This window comes from Mirounga angustirostris, unplaced genomic scaffold (assembly GCF_029215605.1).
Source record: "Mirounga angustirostris isolate CCGP_5_RB_7025 unplaced genomic scaffold, mMirAng1.0.hap1 SCAF_7, whole genome shotgun sequence".
NCBI lineage: Eukaryota > Metazoa > Chordata > Mammalia > Carnivora > Phocidae > Mirounga > Mirounga angustirostris.
This window is the reverse complement of record NW_026991715.1, coordinates 121,023,947-121,044,673: the sequence shown is the minus strand read 5'-3', so window position 1 is coordinate 121,044,673 and position 20,727 is coordinate 121,023,947. Positions and strand designations below refer to the sequence as shown.

General features: G+C 42.9%; 1 protein-coding gene across 8 annotated transcripts in view; it reads left to right on the top strand.

The window, feature by feature from the left end:
* Nucleotides 1-3,918: 3,918 nt before the first annotated feature.
* GHR (growth hormone receptor) overlaps nucleotides 3,919-20,727 on the top strand; it is a 258,380-nt gene continuing 241,571 nt past the window's right edge. For 2 of the 8 annotated variants that reach the window (XM_064596737.1, XM_064596739.1), the window contains exon 1: nucleotides 3,919-4,423. Coding sequence is in view for 2 of the 8 variants with exons in the window: in XM_064596742.1 (XP_064452812.1) it covers nucleotides 5,172-5,184 (13 nt within the window). In the remaining 6 variants the exon portion in view is untranslated. Of the gene's footprint in view, nucleotides 4,424-4,546; nucleotides 5,185-20,727 lie in introns of those variants that run through there. The other 6 variants (XM_064596743.1, XM_045904030.3, XM_064596741.1 and 3 more) reach the window with 4 other exon arrangements.

Sequence of the window (20,727 nt, the reverse complement as noted above, 5' to 3'; positions counted from 1 at the left end):
TGAAGACAAAAGGTAGGAAAGGATAGAATGTGAAGGGAAAGAGGAGATGGAAATGCTTGGATCAAGGAAACATTGCTAAATATACTTCCTCAGAGAGTAACCTGAGTGATGAAGTTGGGTCAGTGCTGGGGTTCCCACATCTGCTAGACTCCAGGGCTCCTGCCATTTCCATTACTCCAGAGGCCCGAGGTGGAAGCTCATGGTTTTCCTCTATTTTGTGGTGTCCATCAGGAGATTGAATTTGATAATGAGAACAGCAATTTATAAAGGAATTTGGTAAGCTGGAGCACACACTAAGGGGGCACCAGGATGATGTCAGATTTGGAAACCACATCACATGAGAAGTATTGAAAAGACCTGTGCATGTTTGGCCTGGAGAGGGGTAACTTGCAGTGAGACGTGTGAAAGTGTGTCTCATAAAAAGAAAAAAAAAATCTAAATGGCGAATTTTGTCCCTATGAGCTCTAGAGATAGAACTGGGTAGAAATGATAGAATATCAGAGTCTGGCTAAAGCACTTTTAATGAATAGTGTAGTCACAAAATGGAATGTGCTTGCTTCCCAGTAAGGGAGTTAGTGGGTTACTCATCAACATATTTATCCAGACAGAAGCTAGATGACTTTCTATCACATGTTCTTTAAAAACAAGATTTTGTATTTGATGGAAGGAGGGGGAAAATAATCTCAAAAAATACTTTTTATTTTTTAAATCTTTACACTTAAATGATTTAAAGTGGAACATTCACTCATGAGTCCCTATCGGTACACGGGGTGTCATGGATCATTTTGAATTTTACTCTGACTTAAATGGAGAACCACTGGAAAGTTTTGAGCAGAAGAATGCCCTGATATGACTTAATTGAAAAAGAATTTCTTGGGGCACCTGAATGGCGCAGTCAGTTGAGCACCCGGCTCTTGGTTTCAGCTCAGGTCATTGATCTCAGGGTCATGAGATCTGGGCCCACATTGGGCTCTGTGCTCAGTATGGACTCTGCTTGAGATTCTCTCTCCCTCTGCACCTCTTGTTTCTGCTCTCTCTCTCTCTAAAAGAAATAAAATAAATATTAAAAAGAAAAGAATTTCTCTAGTAAGTGAGTTTGCACAGGACTCTGGGTTGGTGGGGGGTAGGGGAGGGTGTTGATGTAGGGAGACTAGTGGAGTTGGGAGACCCCAGGAGTAATCCAGGTGAGAGATTATGGTGGTGCTGGTCATGGAGGAATTCACAAGAAGAGAACAGATTCTGAATATGGCAGTTAGGAGCTCCTTATAGAGATCTGGGTTTGAGATAGAAATGTGGGTGGTATATATTTTCTTTTTTTTTTTTTTTAAGATTTTATTTGTTTATTTGACAGAGAGAGAGATAGGGAGAGCAGGAACACAAGCAGGGGGAGTGGGAGAGGGAGAAGCAGACTTCCTGCTGAGCAGGGAGCCCGATGTGGGACTTGATCCCAGGACCCTGGGATCATGACCTGAGCCGAAGGCAGATGCTTAACAACTGAGCCACACAGGTGCCCCTAAATTTTCATTTAATTTGACTAAACATTTATTGGGAATCTACCATTTGCTGGGCACTAACCTAGACATTTTAGGCACAAATATTAACAATACATGGAGTGCCTGGGTGGCTATTCCAGGCAGAGGGGAAGGCCTGAGTAAGTGCAACCTTGCCTTTCATGAGGTGAATGTGCTTTGGTGTGCCTTAACTTGTAACAAACTAGTCCACTTAAGACCTGATACATTTCCCCCCATAATCTGGAAGATATAAAGAGGGACATCCTGCTGTAGACCTACACATCATCATATATGAGATCAAGGGACCTTTCTTCCTGGAACTTAAAAATAAAGACTGCCCTCCATGTAAGTTGCAAGGTTATATCCAGTTCCATCAGATTTTATATTAACCGATGTGTCTTTTCCTGTGTTGTCTTGCACGCTGATATTTTCCCAAAGATGGAGCAGAAGCAAAAGCAGTCAGTCCACATTTTCGCCTTAGCCTTCATTCCCTAAGTCCACATGTCTTAGGGAATGAAGGCTACTGCTGAATCCAGAAGAAAAAAGAAGGCAATCCTTCTTTTTTAGCATGGCCCTTAAATCCTTTCAGGCCATGAACAATAGAACATAGAAAATATTTTGTGAGTCCATCTGCCACCTCCTAGACTACATTAAGATTCTCTGGGCTGGAGGATGGGGGAAAGAGGATGAGAAGGCACAGAAAGGACATAACGAGAGAATGTGGTGGTGCTGGAGTCTGACGCGCTAACTGGGAAGGTCATCTCAGACAAGAATGGGGTCAGCATTCCATTCTAGTGCCTGGTCTCCGCTCCTTTCACTATTGCCCTGTCAGCCAGTGTGGCATGTACTGACCACCCAGCCGGAGTTCTGCCTGCCTTTACCCTAATCTCTCTCTGTGTAGGCCACTCCCATTTTAAAAACTCCAGACACCAGGAAGCACTCCTGCTCCAGCAAAGCCTGGAAGCCCAGAAATCAAGGGATTGGGGAAGGGCCTCAGGGGAAGAAAGCTTTCTTGTACTCAGGTGGGATAGAATAGGACCAGTTCAAAATCAACATCCACGGGACACCTACCACAGTATAGGACAGTGATGATACACACCCCTTCCAGAATCTTTCCTCCTCCTCTCATTCTGTCTTTGCCTGGAACAGTTGGGTTGTTTAGCCACAGCTGAGACTCAAAAAGGACTCTAAGGAACAGAATTTCCCACTTCTTTGATTTTTTTAAAAATAGGAGTATCCTGGGGCGCCTGGGTGGCTCAGTCTGTTAAACATCTGCCTTTGGCTCAGGGAGCCTGCTTCTCCCTCTGCCTGATGCTCCCCCTGCTTGTGCTCTCTCTCTCTCTCTCTGAGAAAATAAAGAAATAAAATCATTTTTAAAAATTTTTAAAAATAGGACTATCATCTGCTGCCCCCATCTTCGGCCCTGTGTTCCTTCCTGACTCCTTTCCATGCACCACTCACCACGTGTTACTCTCCACCCCCTGCCACACACCCCCCCCCCAATCTTTTATTCCAGGGCGAAGAATCTTGGTTTCTTTAGATTGTTGTTTAAACATTTCTCTCTGGGTATAAACTTGGCTTTGTGTCTGCGAGCCCTGTAATAATAATAATAATAATAATAATAATAATAATAATAATAATAATAATAGAGTCATTTAGTGAGCCGAAGCTCTTTAGAAGCTGTTAGATAAATGACATTACACTGGCAGTCAGTAGTAAATAGTAAAAAGACAGCATGACTGGCTGCTCCTTCAGATCACAGACAACCTGGAACTGGACTTTTGTACTTTCTGCTAAGAAAAGCATGGGGTGCCTGGGAGGGTGATGCTCTACCAAATGACATGCTCATGCACAACGCTAGTAACTTTCTGAAGCACTCCGACCCCTTCTCCCCTCACTTTATTTCCCTACAGTGGAGTGAGGGGGACAGGCTCGGGTTTGACAGATGAGCTGTGTCCTGCGCAGGGCGTTAAAAGGCGTTCCCTGCGGGACACACAAGGACCTCCTCAGGCTGAGAGGCCTGTGTCCGGACACCCTGCAGCCCTGGCTCTGGCTTCGGGACATAACATCTCTGCTAACATGCCTCGTGCCTTTGGCAAATTACTTCATCTCTCTGTCTCTGTTTTCTAACCTCTAAAAGAAGATCCTCTCCACTTTTAACTATCCTTTCACCCAGGGAGCAAGAGGCAGGTGGAGAGAGGCAATGTTTGGTTGGCTAATCACGCTTTCCAAGCGATCTTGCTCGCTTTTCCCCTCCATTCCTGCAGATAGCTACCTTTAAGTGTTCCTTTCAATTTGTTGACTGCACTTAATGCTCTTTTAGGTCCTGCCTTCTTTTCGGGAACAGGAGTGGGCGGAGAGGAAGTGTCCTGCCACTACCAATACTTTCCTCTAGGAGGAGCCGCGCAGCCCCGAAGAGAGTGACACGCACCAACTCCAACTCCTTCGCGGGGAACGCTTCATCCCAGCTCCTCGGAATGCTTGGCCCGGACGGCGCTCCGCGCCTCCGCAGCGGGTCTCGAACCGGTCGCCCCGAACTCCCGCTTCCCCTCGCCGCTGCTGCCCGGGTCGCGGGGGCGGCGGGCCGGGCCCGGCGTGACCCCTGGTGAGCGGCGGCCGCCGTTTCCCACCCATCCCCTCCCGTCCTCCCTTCCCGTTTCACCCCGCCCCTCCTCCTCCCCAAGCCTGACAGCCCGCGAGCTGCCAAGCTGGGCGCAGCCATGGGAAGAGGAGGCGGTCTAGGGAGCGGCGGCGGCGGCGGCGGCTGCTGGAGCGGCGGTGGCGGCGGCTGCTGCTGAGTCGAGGCGGCGGCGGGGACCCCGGGCTGGGGCCACGCAGGCCGGAGGCCCCAGCGCCCTCGGCCCCAGCGCGGAAGCGAACCCGCGCTCTCTATCCCAAGGCGAGACTCAGAGGTACTGGAGCGGGGTCGGTGGGGGGGTGGGGGGGGTGGGGGGGGAAGAGGCTCAGGGAGTCGGGCTCTTCTGTCCCCCCTTTTGTGCCCGGGGCCTAGGAGTGGACCAGTTGTTTATCAAAGTGGGGATCTGGCTTGTGTATTTACACGAGTCATTTTTTTCCCGGGGGACTTGGGGGTTGGCTGTGCTCCCCTCCTCCTCGCGAAGAAGTTGTTTTCTGCTGGTGGGTTGTTGTAACCCGATCCACGCTGTGGATGTGTGTGTGTGTGGACATTGGTGGTGGGCGTCAGGAGTTGGGGGCGACAGGCGAACCATCCCACGCTGGCGCCCGCTGTGGCCGGTGTTCGCGGTACCTGGAGGGGCTTCCTCTGAAGCCAGGATTGTTAAAGTCGTAAAAGTTTTGCGTTTCTCTTTGACATCATCAGCCGGGCTGGGGCAGGAACTGCTGAGGCTGCCGCCGCGGAGCGGGGAGAGGTCCCTGGCGGCGCGACCCGAGGAGAGGGGAGGTCGTCGGGCTGTGCGCGTCGGCACCGCGCGCTCCTCCCCAAAGCGCACCGCCCTCTGCGCGTTTGTGCTGACTGCAGCCACGCTTTGGCACCCGCGGAGCTGGGGTCAGTAGAGTCACGGCCACCAGTCCCCAGGAGCTGGAGTGGGTGGACATCGTGGCAAGCCGAGCACCCCCAGCCCCTGACACACTTGTGGTTATGAAATCAACCAGGCTCAAAGTTTTGACAGAACTGCCTGAGGCATGAGAGCTGCGGGTGAGTGGGGTAGCCGCGTGTCAGGGGAGAGGGTGCTGGTGGCGTGCACAGGGTGCCGGGCAGGGTCACCCACTCGCGGGTGCGTGGGGGAGTCTATTTTGGGGCGAGTGCTTTATATATAACCCGAGTGGGGACGCCGACTCGGGCCCGGCTGCGGGAGTTGGTAACCTGGCTTCGGGTACGCGTGCTGGATGGGTGTACGTGCGCGCTGTGTGTGTGTGCGCGTGTGTGCGCGCGTGTGTGCGCCTGGGGAGGCGTGTCGGCGCCTGAGCCAGTAGGTTGTGCAGGGGGGAGGAGGAGGCCAGAGAGGTGCCGCCCGCCCATTTGTGCAGCCAGGAGACCTTGGAAGGGATAGGGAAAGGTAACGGGAGGCCAGGGGGTTGGGAAGTCGCAGGAGTTCCTGCATAGGATTTAAATACCACGGACTTAAAAACACTAAACTCCCATCCAAGTACTAACCAGGCCTGACCCTGCTTAGCTTTAAAACACTAAACCCATTGCCTTTGAGGAGCTGAAGGCTGGAGGAGGAGGTTTCTGGAGCTCTCAGGAGACTTGCATAGGAGGATGAGGGTTCTATGTGTAGGTACAGAACCTTGGAGGCCCAGACCCGAGTTGGAGCTGCAGGTCTGAGATTCCTGGGGTGCAGCTGGGCACAGTCCAGAAACTAGATGGTCTCTGGGGTGTTTACCTTTAGAATCCCTGGCACGTGTGCCTGGGAAGGCACTCACCTTTCATACATGTTGCGGCGGCTGTGCCGTGAGCAATTGGTGTTCTAGGCTAGTTTCCACCTGGGTCACCCTGCTAGTCCTTTTCTCTGGGGTGCCAAGGTATATACACTTTGGAGGTAATTAATGTGAAATATTTTCCAGAAATTAAAATGCTAGATAGAAACAAAATGACTTAGTCCACAGGATTGTTAGTTCCATCTTTTCTGTGATTGGGGATTCTGTTTCCTTTTGAGAAAAGCTTGTTCCCAGATTAGATTTCTAGGGGTCTCTGGTTATTTACGGTTTCTCTTCAGATGGACTTCAGATGGAGCTGGAAGGATGTGTTTTCACCCAGAGATCCTTGGACATCATTTGTAGTTTAAGCTTGGCCTGTCCTTTATCTCCTTCCACCCTTGTAAACTTTTTGATTCACATAAGTCTAAGGAAAGTTGGTGAGCCAACATTCAGCTTTCCATTTGGAGTAAATATATCACAGTGAAATTTTTTTGGTCTGCTGAATGCTATGGAAGGCCAACACTTAATAGGCTAAAGTGTGAAATGAAAGTCTATAAAGGCAGTGACAAAGCCATGACTCTCCAGTGCATTTTTTTTTTTTCAAACTGAGCATAACTTTGCGTTGCAAATATTTGTTCTAGACAGAGTTTGGGGCTGTGTTTTTTTATTATTAGTGCATAAACAGCAGACTCCACATTATAAACCACTTAAAATGGATACTAGGCATCTTCTCTATGCTATATCTGGTGCTTGTGTTAACAGATGTTTACAGTGCTTGGTTACCTACGGGACTGTCATGTGGAGTATCTCATTAGGTCCGGACATAATGTTTATAGCATAATGTAATAAATGGAGCCCCAGTTGCAGCCTACTTCTGCCAAGCGCATGAAATACCCCAGCATGGAAACAAATCTTGAAGTTGGTCCAACTTGGCGAGGCTTTTTGGCTATCTGCTGGTGAGCATTGTTAATGTAAAGATAAATCTGAGTGATACAGTGAGAATGTGGCACAGTAAATTGTTTAACTTAGAAAAACAGGCATGGGTTATATTGATTAAATTTGTGAACCTGAGGATTAAACTTCTCTGGTCACTCCACTGGTAAATTGCACAGTTATGGAGACTTGGTGTAGTTTTAGAGAACAATTAAAGATATGTCAATAATGAAAATAACTTAATGTGTTCACATGTGTCCATAAAAACCCTCAATTTTTTTTAAAAAAGAGAAAACCCTGTAACCTCTGTGGTAATGATTTAAATAATATGAGATTCCAACTCATCTAATCACTTTCTGAACATTGATTTGATAAGAACTGAATTTGGTAAAGCTTTGGAATCAGCCCTCTGCTCATTGTGTAAACAAAGCAATGAGGGTGTCTTTTAGGGAAGTGATTTTTTCCCCCGACCTTGAACAGTATAATGTTAATAACATGCCCAATAAAATGTTTGATGAGTATGGTAACCACCTTCAGAGGTACCTATCAGGTGCATGAACTTCCACCTCAGTAGCCTTTTCTGTAAATGGGCCAGCCCACCTCTTGAAAATAATCAGCTGGCAATCTTGCTTCCTCGCTGGCCAGTCCATTCTAGGAGAGATTCATTTTTAGAAAGTCCTGCTTTACACTAAATCAACATTTTCTTCTACCTATTGACCTACTGTTCAGTTGCTGGAGCAACACACAATGAATCTAATCTCTCTTCCCTTTAAGTGCTATATTTGAAAACAAACATTATGCCCCTTCTTCCTGAATTCTTTTTTTTTTTTTTTTTGCTATCCTTGCAGTTCTTCTCACCCACAGTGGGGTCCCACCCTTCCCTGCCCTGACAACATGCCCCAGAGTCTGCACTCACGATACCCCTCATCATGTTTGTCATCTAAAACTCAGATGTGAAATCCTTAGTTCTGGACTTTCTGCATCCATTAAGGCAGCTTAATATTCATGAGCTATTTTAGCCATCTCATTACACAGTTCACTAATTTCTAAGCTGTAAACAAGATAACAACTTACTCTTTTTAGATTATTAGTCATCCATAGTCAAGACATTATAATCTTTCAAAATATTTTTTATGTTAACTGTACTTCATTAACAAAAATATTTTTTTATGCCTGAATTTCATATCTATGGGAAGTGTCATACTGTGCAGGTACATAGAATCCTACATGCAATGAACATAGTTACTTAATTTCTCCCTATCAAAGGAACACTAAGCAAAAACAAAAACAAAAACAAAAAAACCAGATGTAGAATGTTCTGAAGACAAGCAAATTGAAGTTGCATATCACAGACAGGTAGGAACAGCGAGGTATTCTTTTCCTGGACCTTACTGTGTCTGCTTCCACAAACATGAGTCAGTCCTAGCAATCAGGCATTTATTGAAGGCTCGTTCTATCCCAGTCTCAGAGAGTATGCCATCTGGCCCTAAATGAGGTGAAAGTACATCTGACAGAAATGCTTCCTCAGGCAACTGGGATTTAAGATGTACACACAGGACATGACTGAGTCAGCAACCCCTTCTTCTCCTGAAGGTAAATGGCCCATCATGTCACAGGGAAGTCAAAAGCAGGTATATCACTACATCAGTTCCAGGACAGGTTCCTGCCTCCTGTTGTGTGTCTGGATCCAAATCAGGCAAGGCTCTGATGGTCTTCACTGACCAAGTTCTAGCCTTCTTGGAGGAAAGAAGCAAAGCTGGTATATACAGGGGGAGAGGGTGTGGTTCAAGGGCAAACACTTTGGTGCCCATTGGACCTCAGTTTGAATTTGAGTTTTACCACCAACAGGCACATCAGCTCCTCTGAGACTCACTGTTCTCCTCGGTGAAAATTATGATGCTTAACACCCAGGGCTGAGGTATTGACACATAACCCCCGTAGCATTTACGGCCTGTACTGCTCATTGGACACCTGCCCGATATGATGGATTTCCCTTTTATGTATCTGTCTGGGGCTTCCCAACTAAGTTATGTTTCCCCTGCTACCAGCTGGGAATCTGCCACAGCTGAGAATCTTCTGTCTTCTTGCAAGAGATGTTTATGGTTGATGATGATGACGATGTTGTTTTTCTCAGCAAGTCTGAATGTGAAAGAAAGAACCATTTTTTATCGGCAAAGAGAGAAAACCAGCCTGTGATATGGACTGACATCTGGGACTCTCAGAAGGTCCTCCTTTGCACATTGACCTTTAGTCAGAACAAGGGGCCAGTGACAGTCCGTGCTCTTTGATGAAATTATTCATGCTGTCCCCCTCGTGTGTGTGTGTGTGTGTGTGTGTTTGCAGTAAGATTCCTCACTAATCCCCTAGCATTATGATCTCCATCTATATCACATTTGCTTCTTTGCTTTATTCTGTTCTCGTAGAAAGGGAGGAAATAATCAATGAAAAGGGCCTATTTTTTTAAAGTTCAAAAATTCATTTCACAACTCTACCTTCTATCTAGCCCCCACCTCCTGCAAAAAAAATAAATAAATAAAATTACAGCAGACCCACTGACAAGTACTTAGACATGTAATTTCCAAACGAAAGTTCTACTTTGATGTAAGAAACCCTTAAGTTAGGATGGCATAATATGAAACCATAGTTAACTCGGTGTCAGAGAACTTGGTCCCCCTTGAGCTTTGCCTTCCGCGGGCTTTGTAATTTTTGCAAACTGTTGAACTTCCCTGGTCTTCATATTTCTTACATGTTAATAACAGACAACAACAACAAAAACGAGGAATAAACAAGATGCCGTCTTAGGATTCTTTGGGGGGCTATGATTTGAATTCATTTAATTATTGAATTTCTCTTTTTCTCTCAGAGCCTTTGGGACTTCGCTTGAAACTCTCCAAGAACACCTATTTCATTTGTTTTCAGTTTCCTGGTCTGTTTTTTCATATCTGTCTTCCTTGCTAGGAACGGTTCCTCAAAACAGAAAATAAATTTTATTCATTTTTATATTTTTCCACTCTTTGCTGGATGCTTGTAAACACAGCAGCCGTAAAAAGTGTTAGTCTAATTAACATGGAATGCCTTGGATAGTCGAGCTCTAATTCAGATCACTTATTTAACAAGCTACAATTTTCAATATAAGCATCAAGAAATAGTGTTGCTTATTTTATTCCCTCACCATTAATATTTTTAGTCAGTTAAGTAAAACAGATAAAAGTGTAATCATGGCTGTGCTTCCTGAAACAATACCAGCTCATCATGGTCTGATGCAGAAAATCCCTTGGAAGCAGTTTTCTTTTCTTTTGTTGTTTGTTGTTATTTTGCTTTAAGCTAAAGACAATTCTGCTATGAGTACCAGACTCTTAAAAGAAGGACAGAAAGGATCCTTGTTTAGTTTCAACTTCTTTCTTCAGTCCTTGCTTTTCACTACCTTTTAATAGAGGCAAATGAAGCCTTAGGTCAGGCATCAATTTTACCAAATAATGATTCATAAGAAGGCTGTGATTTTGTCAGAAATTGTTGGGCTGTGTTTTTTTAATTAACATCTAAACCTACCTTCAAATGCTCCATTTCAAAATCAGTAGATAATTTCTCCTGCAGAGTCCTTAAAACTTCCAGATGTGTTTACTGCTTTGATTAGACCTTGCTTCTTTTGTGATTGACAAGACTTCAGTCAGTTTTCTTTAGGATAATATCATTATAATCCCAATGAGTTATACTTCTTAGATTGTGAATTTGTTTAAACATAAACAAGTCTATCTCCAGCTGGCTGGGCTTCTAAGTGAAACGTGTATCCCAGGGAAAATGCTCACTTCACGGGGATTTGACACAGGTGGAGGAGAATACTCTGAGAAAGCCCTTATTCCGTGGGAGAACACCAAAGGATTTTGCGAATTGAATAGGTGCTTCTCTGTACTTACCTATGGTGGACAGCCTGCTATGCTAGACATTTGCTCCAGTAACTCCTCCTTGATTATTTCCTCATTTATATTATTTAAAAACTTTAAAGAACTAAAGGACCTCTGTTCCTACCATAAAGTCATTGGTCCAAAGAAAAATTCATTTTTTCTTGTTTAAGACATGTACTTTATTATAATAAGCATCATATCTATCTTTTTTCCTTGAGTTGCCATATCAAAAACAAGTAGAGTGTGACCATTACAAAATAGACATCCAGAGTTCTCTCCCCACGTGCTTATTGACACAAAAGGTGCTGCCAGTGATGCACTCAACTTTGGTGATGGCTGGTCATAAGCTTCTGTCGGTCTTCCAGTTCTGACTGCCACTGGCCAGGCAGCCTTTGCCCCTGGTCAGGATGATGGCATACGAGATCCTGATTCACCCTATCTGCCCCTTCTTTGGACATCTTCAGGCTAGGTTATTGTTATCCCAGAAAACCTCAATTTGGCAAAGCAAAGTGAAAAACAGTCTGGGGGAGCCTATATGAATGATAAATTATGGAAAGAGTACTGAAGACAGAGCCTTGACAGTGGCTTCTTGACCTAGGGGTAGAAGAAGATACCAGAATCCCTGGGCAAGATGATGATGAATGAAGAAAAGGTACCACTTTGATGCCTAGCAAGTTAGAAAGATTAAAGTGGAGCAAGAATGAAGAGGAATTATTTCTTTTATATTAGCACTCAGCATAGCATCTTATTTCCTTTAGAGATATTGACAAAACAGTGCTTTGCTTGTCATAGAATAGTTGTTTAATAAATATTTTTTGATGACCTTAGTTTGTAGTAAAACAGAGAAATTGAAGTGTCGATAAGACGGATGTGGTAAGTTGGACAAAGGATGTGGATAGAGTCAGGTGATGACTAGGATCTAAGCTCAGAATGCAAATTTGGTATGATTCTCCTTAGATTATTTTTTTTTAAAGATTTTATTTATTTATTTGAGAGAGAGAATGAGACAGAGAGAGCATGAGAGGGGGGAGGGTCAGAGGGAGAAGCAGGCTCCCCGCTGAGCAGGGAGCCCGATGCGGGACTTGATCCCGGGACTCCAGGATCATGACCTGAGCTGAAGGCAGTCGCTTAACCAACTGAGCCACCCAGGCGCCCTCTCCTTAGATTAATGGTAACACCTGAACTTGATGACCAACTTTCCCAGGTGGATCCTGTTCAGGGTCTTGGCAAAGTCCAAGAAATTTTTAATATTTGAAGCAAGATGGAGACATGTTGGAATTTTTCTGTAGGACTCAGTAGGGTTTGGGAGACATACCCAGTTGGCAGCTCTCAGTATACCCCTCATCAAAGAGCATACAATTTTAATTTTCTTTGCTTTCATCCTGTAAACTTTAGTGTTTTTATTTATTCCTTATAGTACATGTAGGGTATGTGAGAATTAGGAATGTCATCTGAAAAGTACTTTGAAAACTACTTGGGAAAAGATGCTGAATAAATAAAATTTTTTATTAGCCTGCAGGATGTAAGTTTGGCCAAGCTAGTGGTATTTTTGGGATCACTGTAAAAAATCAAAGACAGAACACATATTTATTGAGTCATTACTGTGTTCCCAGGAATGTGCTAGACACTCTGGGGAATATAAAAGTAGTATAAGACATGACCCTTGACTTTGGGACCTAGCATTCAAGCTAGGAAGGCAACACTAATAATGTCTGTTGTGTGATTAAGGAACAGTAGACAATTATACAATTTAATGAAAAATTCAATTACAGACTGGAAATGCTATATTTATTTTGAGAGAAGGGAAATCTGTTTGGGCTGCAGTATTTGGGGCAATGGCTTATAGGCAAAGTGGCTTCTGAGCCAGTATTTTAAATATGGTACCTTTTTTTTTTTTTTTTGATAGGTAGATGTTTTGTGTGAGAAGGTTAGGAACTTAGCACCAGGAGACATATCTGCATATCTGGAGCTTACTGGGGTTACTTGTAACAAGGGAGTAGGCAGGGTATATACCAGGCTGTGGATTTGTTTACACAGAAGCCTTCTTCATTGCTTATCATTGATGTTGTATGTAGATCCATCCTTAGGGTGGGGCTATTGGGATGGCCACCCTGAACCTAGTCCTTGCTGGAAGGGGATGACTGTTGCAGGGTGTTTCTGCACACTTATCTTTAAAAAAACAAATTTTTTATTACGTATAATGTATTATTTGTTTCAGGGGTACAGGTCTGTGATTCATCAGTCTTACACAATTCACAGTGCTCACCATAGTACATACCCTCCCCAGTGTCCATCACCCAGCCACCCCATCCCTCCCACCCTCCTCTACTCCGGCAACCCTCAGTTTGTTTCCTGAAATTAAGAGTCTCTTATGGTTTGTCTCCCTCTCTGGTTTCGTCCTGTTTCATTTTTCCCTCCCTTCCCCTATTATCCTCTGCCTTGTTTCTCAAATTCCTCATATCAGTGAGATCATATGATACTTGTCTTTCTCTGATTGACTTATTTTGCTTAGTGTAATACCCTCTAGTTTCTGCATACTTATCTTATATGAACATTATATAAATTCAATTTGAAAATTTCTTTAATAATATTCTAGAAGATCTATAAACGATACCAGCAGTATGGCTTCCTTTCAAGAATATGATCTTGATTGGACCCTACACTGGTAGAATTGGCCTGTGATTCCCTCCTTCACTTCCACTTCCCTGCCACATGCTGTAATGACAGTTTTGGCCCAGTAGTCAGAGGGCCTTATAGAACTTGATCATCCATCAGTGTTTCTCAACAAAGGCACTGCTTCTCTGCTAGGCAGTGCCTAGGGGTATTCGGAAATATGATTGTTACAAGGACTAAAAAGAGAGAGAACGCATGAATAGACATTTTCCAGAGAAGACATACAGATGGGCAAGAGACATGAAAAGATGCTCAACATCTCTGATCATCAGGGAAATACAAATCAAAACTACAATGAGCTACCACTTCACACCTGTCAGAATTGCTAGAATCAACAACACAAGAAACAGCAGGTGTTGGCAAGGATGTGGAGAAAGGGGAACCCTCTTGCACTATTGGTGGGAATGCAAACTGGTGCAGCCGCTGTGGAAAACAGTATGGAGGTTCCCCAAAAAGTTAAAAATAGAAGTACCCTATGATCCAGCAATTGCACTACTTGGTATTTACCCAAAGAATATAAAAATACTAATTCAAAGGGATACGTACACCTGATGTTTATAGCAGCATTGTCTACAATAGCCGAATTATAGAAACAGCCCAATTATCCATTGACTGATGAATGGATAAAGATGTGATATATATATATATATATATATATATATATATATATATATATATATATATATATATATATATTTTCCTAGATATATTTTATTCTTTTTGATGCAATTATAAATGGGATTGTTTTCTTAATTTGCCTTTTATTTATTTAATTTTTATTTATTTATTTAATTTATTCTTAATTTCTCTTTTTAAAATTTTTTATTGTTATGTTAATCACCATACATTACATCATTAGTTTTTGATGTAGTGTTCCGTGATTTATTGTTTGTGTATAACACCCAGTGCTCCATGCAGAACGTGCCCTCTTTAATACCCATCACCAGGCTAACCCATCCTCCCACCCCCCTCCCCTCTAGAACCCTCAGTTTGTTTTTCAGAGTCTGTCGTCTCTCATGGTTCGTCTCCCCCTCCGATTTCCCTCCCTTCATTCTTCCCCTCCTGCTATCTTCTTCTTCTTTTTTTTTTTTAACATATATTGTATTATTTGTTTCAGAGGTACAGATCTGTGATTCAATGGTCTTGCACAATTCACAGCGCTCACCATAGCACATACCCTCCCCAATGTCTATCACCCAGCCACCCCATCCCTCCCACCCCCCCACCACTCCAGCACCCCTCAGTTTGTTTCCTGAGATTAAGAATTCCTCATATCAGTGAGGTCATATGATACGTGTCTTTCTCTGATTGACTTACTTCGCTCAGCGTAACACCCTCCAGTTCCATCCACATTGTTGCAAATGGCAAGATCTCATTCCTTTTGATGGCTGCATAATATTCCATTGTGTGTGTGTGCGTGTGTGTGTGTGTGTGTAGTACCACATCTTCTTTATCCATTCATCTGTCAATGGACATCTTGGCTCTTTCCACAGTTTGGCTATTGTGGACATTGCTTCTATAAACATAGGGGTGCACGTACCCCTTCGGATCCCTACATTTGTATCTTTGGGGTAAATACGCAGTAGTGCAATTGCTGGATCGTATGGTAGCTCTATTTTCAACTTTTTGAGGAACCTCCATACTGTTTTCCAGACTGGCTGCACCAGCTTGCATTCCCATCAACAGTGTAGGAGGGTTCCCCTTTCTCTGCATCCCTGCCAACATCTGTCGTTTTCTGACTTGTTAATTTTAGCCATTCTGACTGGTGTGAGGTGATGTCTCATTGAGGTTTTGATTTGGATTTCCCTGATGCCGAGCGATGTTATTCTTAATTTCTCTTTATGAAAGTTTATTACTAGTGTATGGAAACACAACAGATTTTTGTGGATTGATTTTGTATCCTATAACTTTACTAACTTTATTTATTCTAAAAGTTTTTTCATGGAGTCTTTAGGGTCTTCTGTTTATATATAATGGAATATTATTCAGCCATTTGCAAAGACCTGGATGGAGCTAGAGAGTTTTATGTATTATGCTAAGTAAAATAAGTCAAAGAAAGACAAATATATGATTTCATTCATACGTGGAATTTAAGAAACAAAACAAATGAGGAAAGGGGAAAAAAAGAGAGAAAGAGAGGCAAACCAAGAAACAGACTCTTAACTATAGAAAACAATCTGATGGTCACCAGAGGGGAGGTGGGGGGGGAATGGGTGAAATGGGTGATGGGGATGAAGGAGGGCACTTGTGATGAGCACCAGGTGTTATATGGAAGTGCTGAATCGCTATATTGTACACCTGAAACTAATATAACACTGTATGTTAACTGGAATTTTTAAAAAGGAGTTATAGATTTTTTTTTAGTGCCCAGAGTCAAGGATGCTTAATGTCTGTAATGCCAGGGGCAGCCCTACAAAAGGAAGAATTATATGTCCTCAAATGCCAGTGGACTGCTGTTGAAAACTGAGTCCAACATCCTTATTTTATTTATAGGTGAGGAAGTGGGAGTCCCTGAGAAGTGACAAGATTTCTCTGGGATTAAAGCTCCACCACGACAGTGACAGATTTATAACCCAGCTTGTCTAGCATTCTTTCCAGGACTCTTTCTGCTATACCACGTTCCCACCTACAAACACTGATTTTAACCATGAAATAGTGTGTTGTTTACCTCTGTTGTTCACAGGTGAGGGTGACAGCTGTGTTAACTACCTGAGTGGGCGGGTTGTGAATTGAGGCCAATGACACATGGCCAGTTCTTTTCACTGGGAAAAGAGCGAGATTTGCCTGTGAATTAGGGCTGGCAGATGCCCTCTTACGTGTCCCTGTGAAAGCTTACAGGTAGGTCGGCATTCTGGAAAGGGCATGGACCAGGCTTTGGAATCACACAATCTGGTTTGTCTGATGGGGTCTGAATCCAGCTTTGCCATTTACTACCTTTACAACTCTCAGCAAGTTAATTAAACTCTTTGAGCTTTATCTGCAAAATGGGGATAGTGATTCTTACTTTACAAAGCTGTTGTATGAACATTGGGGTGCATGTGCCCCTTCTTTTCACTACATCTGTATCTTTGGGGTAAATACCTAGTTTTCAATGGCTGGGTCATAGGGTAGCTCTAAATAGCCAAACTGTGGAAGGAGCCGAGATGCCCTTCAACAGACGAATGGATAAAGAAGATGTGATTCATATACACAATGGAATGTTACTCAGCCATCAGAAAGGGTGAATACCCACCATTTGTGTCGACATGGATGGAACTGGAGGGAATTATGCTAAGTGAAACAAGTCAAGCAGAGAAAGACAGTGATCATATGGTTTCACTCATATGTGGAACATAAGGAATAGCATGGAGGACCATAGGGGAAGGGAGGGAAAACTGAAGGGAGGGAAATCAGAGAGGGATACAAACCGTGAGAGACTCTGGACTCCAGGAACCAAACTGAGGGTTACAGAAGGGAGGGGGGTGGGAGGATGGGGTAACCGGGTGATGGGTATTAAGGAGGGCACGTATTGCATGGAGCACTGGGAGTTATATGCAACTAATGAATTGTGGAACACTACAACAAAAACTAATGATGTACTATATGCTGGCTAACTGAACATAATAATAAAAAAAACCCCAAAGCTGTTGTAGTTTAAGTGCGTCAAAACAATGACTGGCCCATGTTATATTGCAGCAAGAGAAGACTCCGTGCAGCACCCTTCTGAGAGGCTGTGAGCCATGAGACTTAATTACCTTCACCCATAAAAGATTACTTGATATCAACTGCTGCTTTTTGCCCCCTCCTCTTTTCCCCATTCAACCCAATTTTGGGCTTTACTGAGTCCTTGAAGTGTTTCTTTTGTTTGAACCATTGAAATATCCCTCCTTCAGAAGAGTACTGCTGGCCAGAGATTAGTTTCTCGAGTCCGGACTTCCCCGGCGATGTGCCTAGACTATTACTGCACAAACAGAAGTGACCTATATATCCACATGGTTATTGGTGACTTATGAAGTTTGGATTTTAAAATCAATATTAAATTATTCCTGGATATATGTGTTTGTCAGAGAGATTTCTATCAGTGATGGGAAACCCTCCTTAGGCAAGGTGGTACTGTCTGTAAGTTCAGGGAGAATTGAAAGTTGGCCAGTTGGGGTGGTCATGTTGTGGTAAAAGGCCTTTCTGGGTAAAGAATAGCCTATGGTGATGTGCTGTAAGATACAAGAACCTGGAGGAATGCAACAAAGTAAAATCAGTGTGTGTGTGTGTGTGTGTGAGAGAGAGAGAGAGAGAGAGAGAGAGAGAGAGAGAAAGAGTGTGTGTATCTTCAGAGGACTCTTTCTCTCTTGTCATTCAGGCCCCAGCTCAAATGTCACCTTCTCGGAAAGGACAGGACCCCTCTGACCCCAATCTAATAGAGTATGACCTTCCCTCAGTGAGGTCATTCTATCATATGATCCTGTTTTGTTTTGACATCACTTATCACTATCTGATATTATCTTGTTTATTAATTTGTTTTCCTGTTGTTTGTCCATTTCCACCAACAAAAATATAAACTCCTTCCTAGTAGGGACCTTTTTTGTCTTGATCATTTTATATCCTGTAGAAAATCCTCGGGAAGTTTTGGTTAAATAAATGAATGAATGCATTTTAGTAGTTAATGTAAGTTTTTGTTAGCATTCTTCCAAACATTTCTCTTTCACACATCCAAAAATGTGTGGCTTTCATGTGCCAATTCCTAGCATATTTATAATTGGTGATTTTGCTCATGGTATGGAGTGAGATGCTTTTTCCAGGGACCAAAGATAATCTAGGACAGCTATACTATCTCCCCATAAATTACCTTGAACTGATATATCCAGTAGCCGCTTTGTCAGCAAATACAGTTAGGAGTGAGGTCTTGGTTTGGATTTCTCCCAGAAGCAGACCATGAGATAAGGATTCAGGTAAAAGTTTATTTAGGAAAGTGAAATAAGGAAGGGAAAGGAGCCAATAAAGGCAAGTTACCTTCGGCAACTGGAGTTTTTGATCTTCCCAGAGAGATTTTGGGAGCCCAGGCAAAACATATCTCAGAGTCCTCTCATTCCAGGATTGAAAAGTTTGAATATTCACCCACCAACTTTCATCAGACATTAGTTCCTGGTCACTCATGCTGGGGAGGGCAAAGCCGTCAGTCTTCAGATGGAAGAAAGAACTCGCAGGAAAAGAAACGCAGGTGTTGGCGCTTAGAATTAGGCAGTGCAAAGTAGTAGAGGTATGGGGATGTGGGTGGGAAAGGGACAGGCAACTTGCACTGAATAATACAATGTGATTTCTTTTAAATAAACATTTCATTTGGACTAATTTCAGATTAACAGAAGTGTTTGCAAAGAAAAATTGTAGAGTTCCTGTATGCTCCTTGCCCATTTCCCCCTAATGTTAATATCCGTAACCATGGCGTATTTATCAAAACTAAGAAACAAATATTAGTACAATACTACTAGCTAAACTCCAGACTTTATTCATATTTTCTGTTTCAACTAAGGTCCTTTTTCTGTTCCAGGATTCAATTCAGAATATCACATTGCATGTAGTTTTACTATTTTTACTTTATTTTATTTTTTTATTATTATTTTTCTAGAGGGGGAGGGAGGGGCAGAAGGAGAGGGAGAGAGAGAGAATCTTAAGCAGGCTCCACGCCTGGCCCGGAGCCAGACGCAGGGCTCTGTCTCACCACCCTGAGAGCATGACCTGAGCCAAAATCAAGAGTCCTATGCTTAACTGACTGGGCCACCCAGGTGCCCCTACAATTTTTAAATACTGTGCATACAGTCTTTTATTTGGGCCTTCTCGTGTCTAACTAACTAGTCTTTGTAACTACGTGGTTAAGCTCTGTGAGTGCAAAAACGATGACGTTGATGACATCCAACATCATGTTAGACAAGGTTATGTTCTCAAAACAAATATATCAAAACAACAATAAGAGCAAAACTGTATTCAGTGGGCATATGTATAGCTGACCCTCCATCAGTTAGCTGAGAAATACCCATAATGGTGTGACGACTCGGAAGAAATTTGATTTTCAACATGTATCCTGATCATTAAATGTGAAGCAGGACCCCCTGAGTCAGACATGACCCAGACCTTCCAATGTGCCCCACATCATAATGTGTGTGTCGCAATTAATTCTGCTAACTGTGAATCACATAGCCTTGAGACTGTTGGACTTCGGTCAATTAAGTTACTTGCCCAGGGCTCTGCAGATGGTAAATGATATCACTGAGATGAAAAACACATCTTCTGCCTTCAGAGCCTACACTCTTACTACTTGGTACCCAGTTACTGCCATTCTTCTCTGCTTGCCCAACACCTCTGCTTGGTGCCTTTTTGCTAGGCATGTGGGCTTTAACAAGTCTGTATTCTCAAACTGCAGTGGATGCAGATGCATGGTATATTTCTAAGTGAGCTGGCTTAAGCATCAGCCTGGAATCTGTGAATTTTTCTTTCAAAGCCTACCTAACATTTGCGAAACCTGTTATCTTGATATCCACATACATTGACCACAGAGATCTTCAGAAAGTCACCCATACTGCAGTAATAAAGTTTGATACAGGGCTAATAATAGACTTGAAAGCAAGCATCTCTAAAGAGCAAGACATTGATGTGTAATAATTAAAATACTATATTATAATGTGTTTGAGTTCAGATAGTTGACCTCCATTTCTCAGGCTTTCCATAATTAGTTTTTGTTTTGTTTTGTTTTGTTTTTTAAGTGTTACATCAGGGATATGGAACATTCAGTGAAATCTTTGACTAATCTTTCTACTTGCAGTGGCCCAACTGAAAATTTGCCTTGGTTGCCTTGGAACTCAGGACGTGAAATTCAGAAGAAATAATTCTTATAAATTATTTGGGCTTTGACTCTGGGAAGATAAACAACATGAATACCTAGGCTAACCAATGCTGCAATTCCTCTAACCTCTAATTCTGAATTCAGAAAAGAATAGGCTTTAGGGGTTTTTGTTTATTTTTACTTTGATTACAAGTTGTTGGAAGCCTGGAGTTAGTATCTAATAACACAATCAGTGTAAAACACAAATTATTTCACTATGAAATCTAACTTCTAAGAAGACACAAAGGGACAATCATGTAAAAATGGGCTTTTTTTTTTTAGAAGGAATAAGCAGGGGTTGACCGAAAGGTAACCCCTTCAGACTCCAATGTTTAGAGCATTGCACGTTTTTAAAGGAGAAAAACCATTACCTTTCAGAACCTATGTGTGAAACTGTTTTCTTGACTTAAATGGCTACTTTAAGTTGGCATGGTTTTAAACTGTGACCTTTGATCCTTTGTAT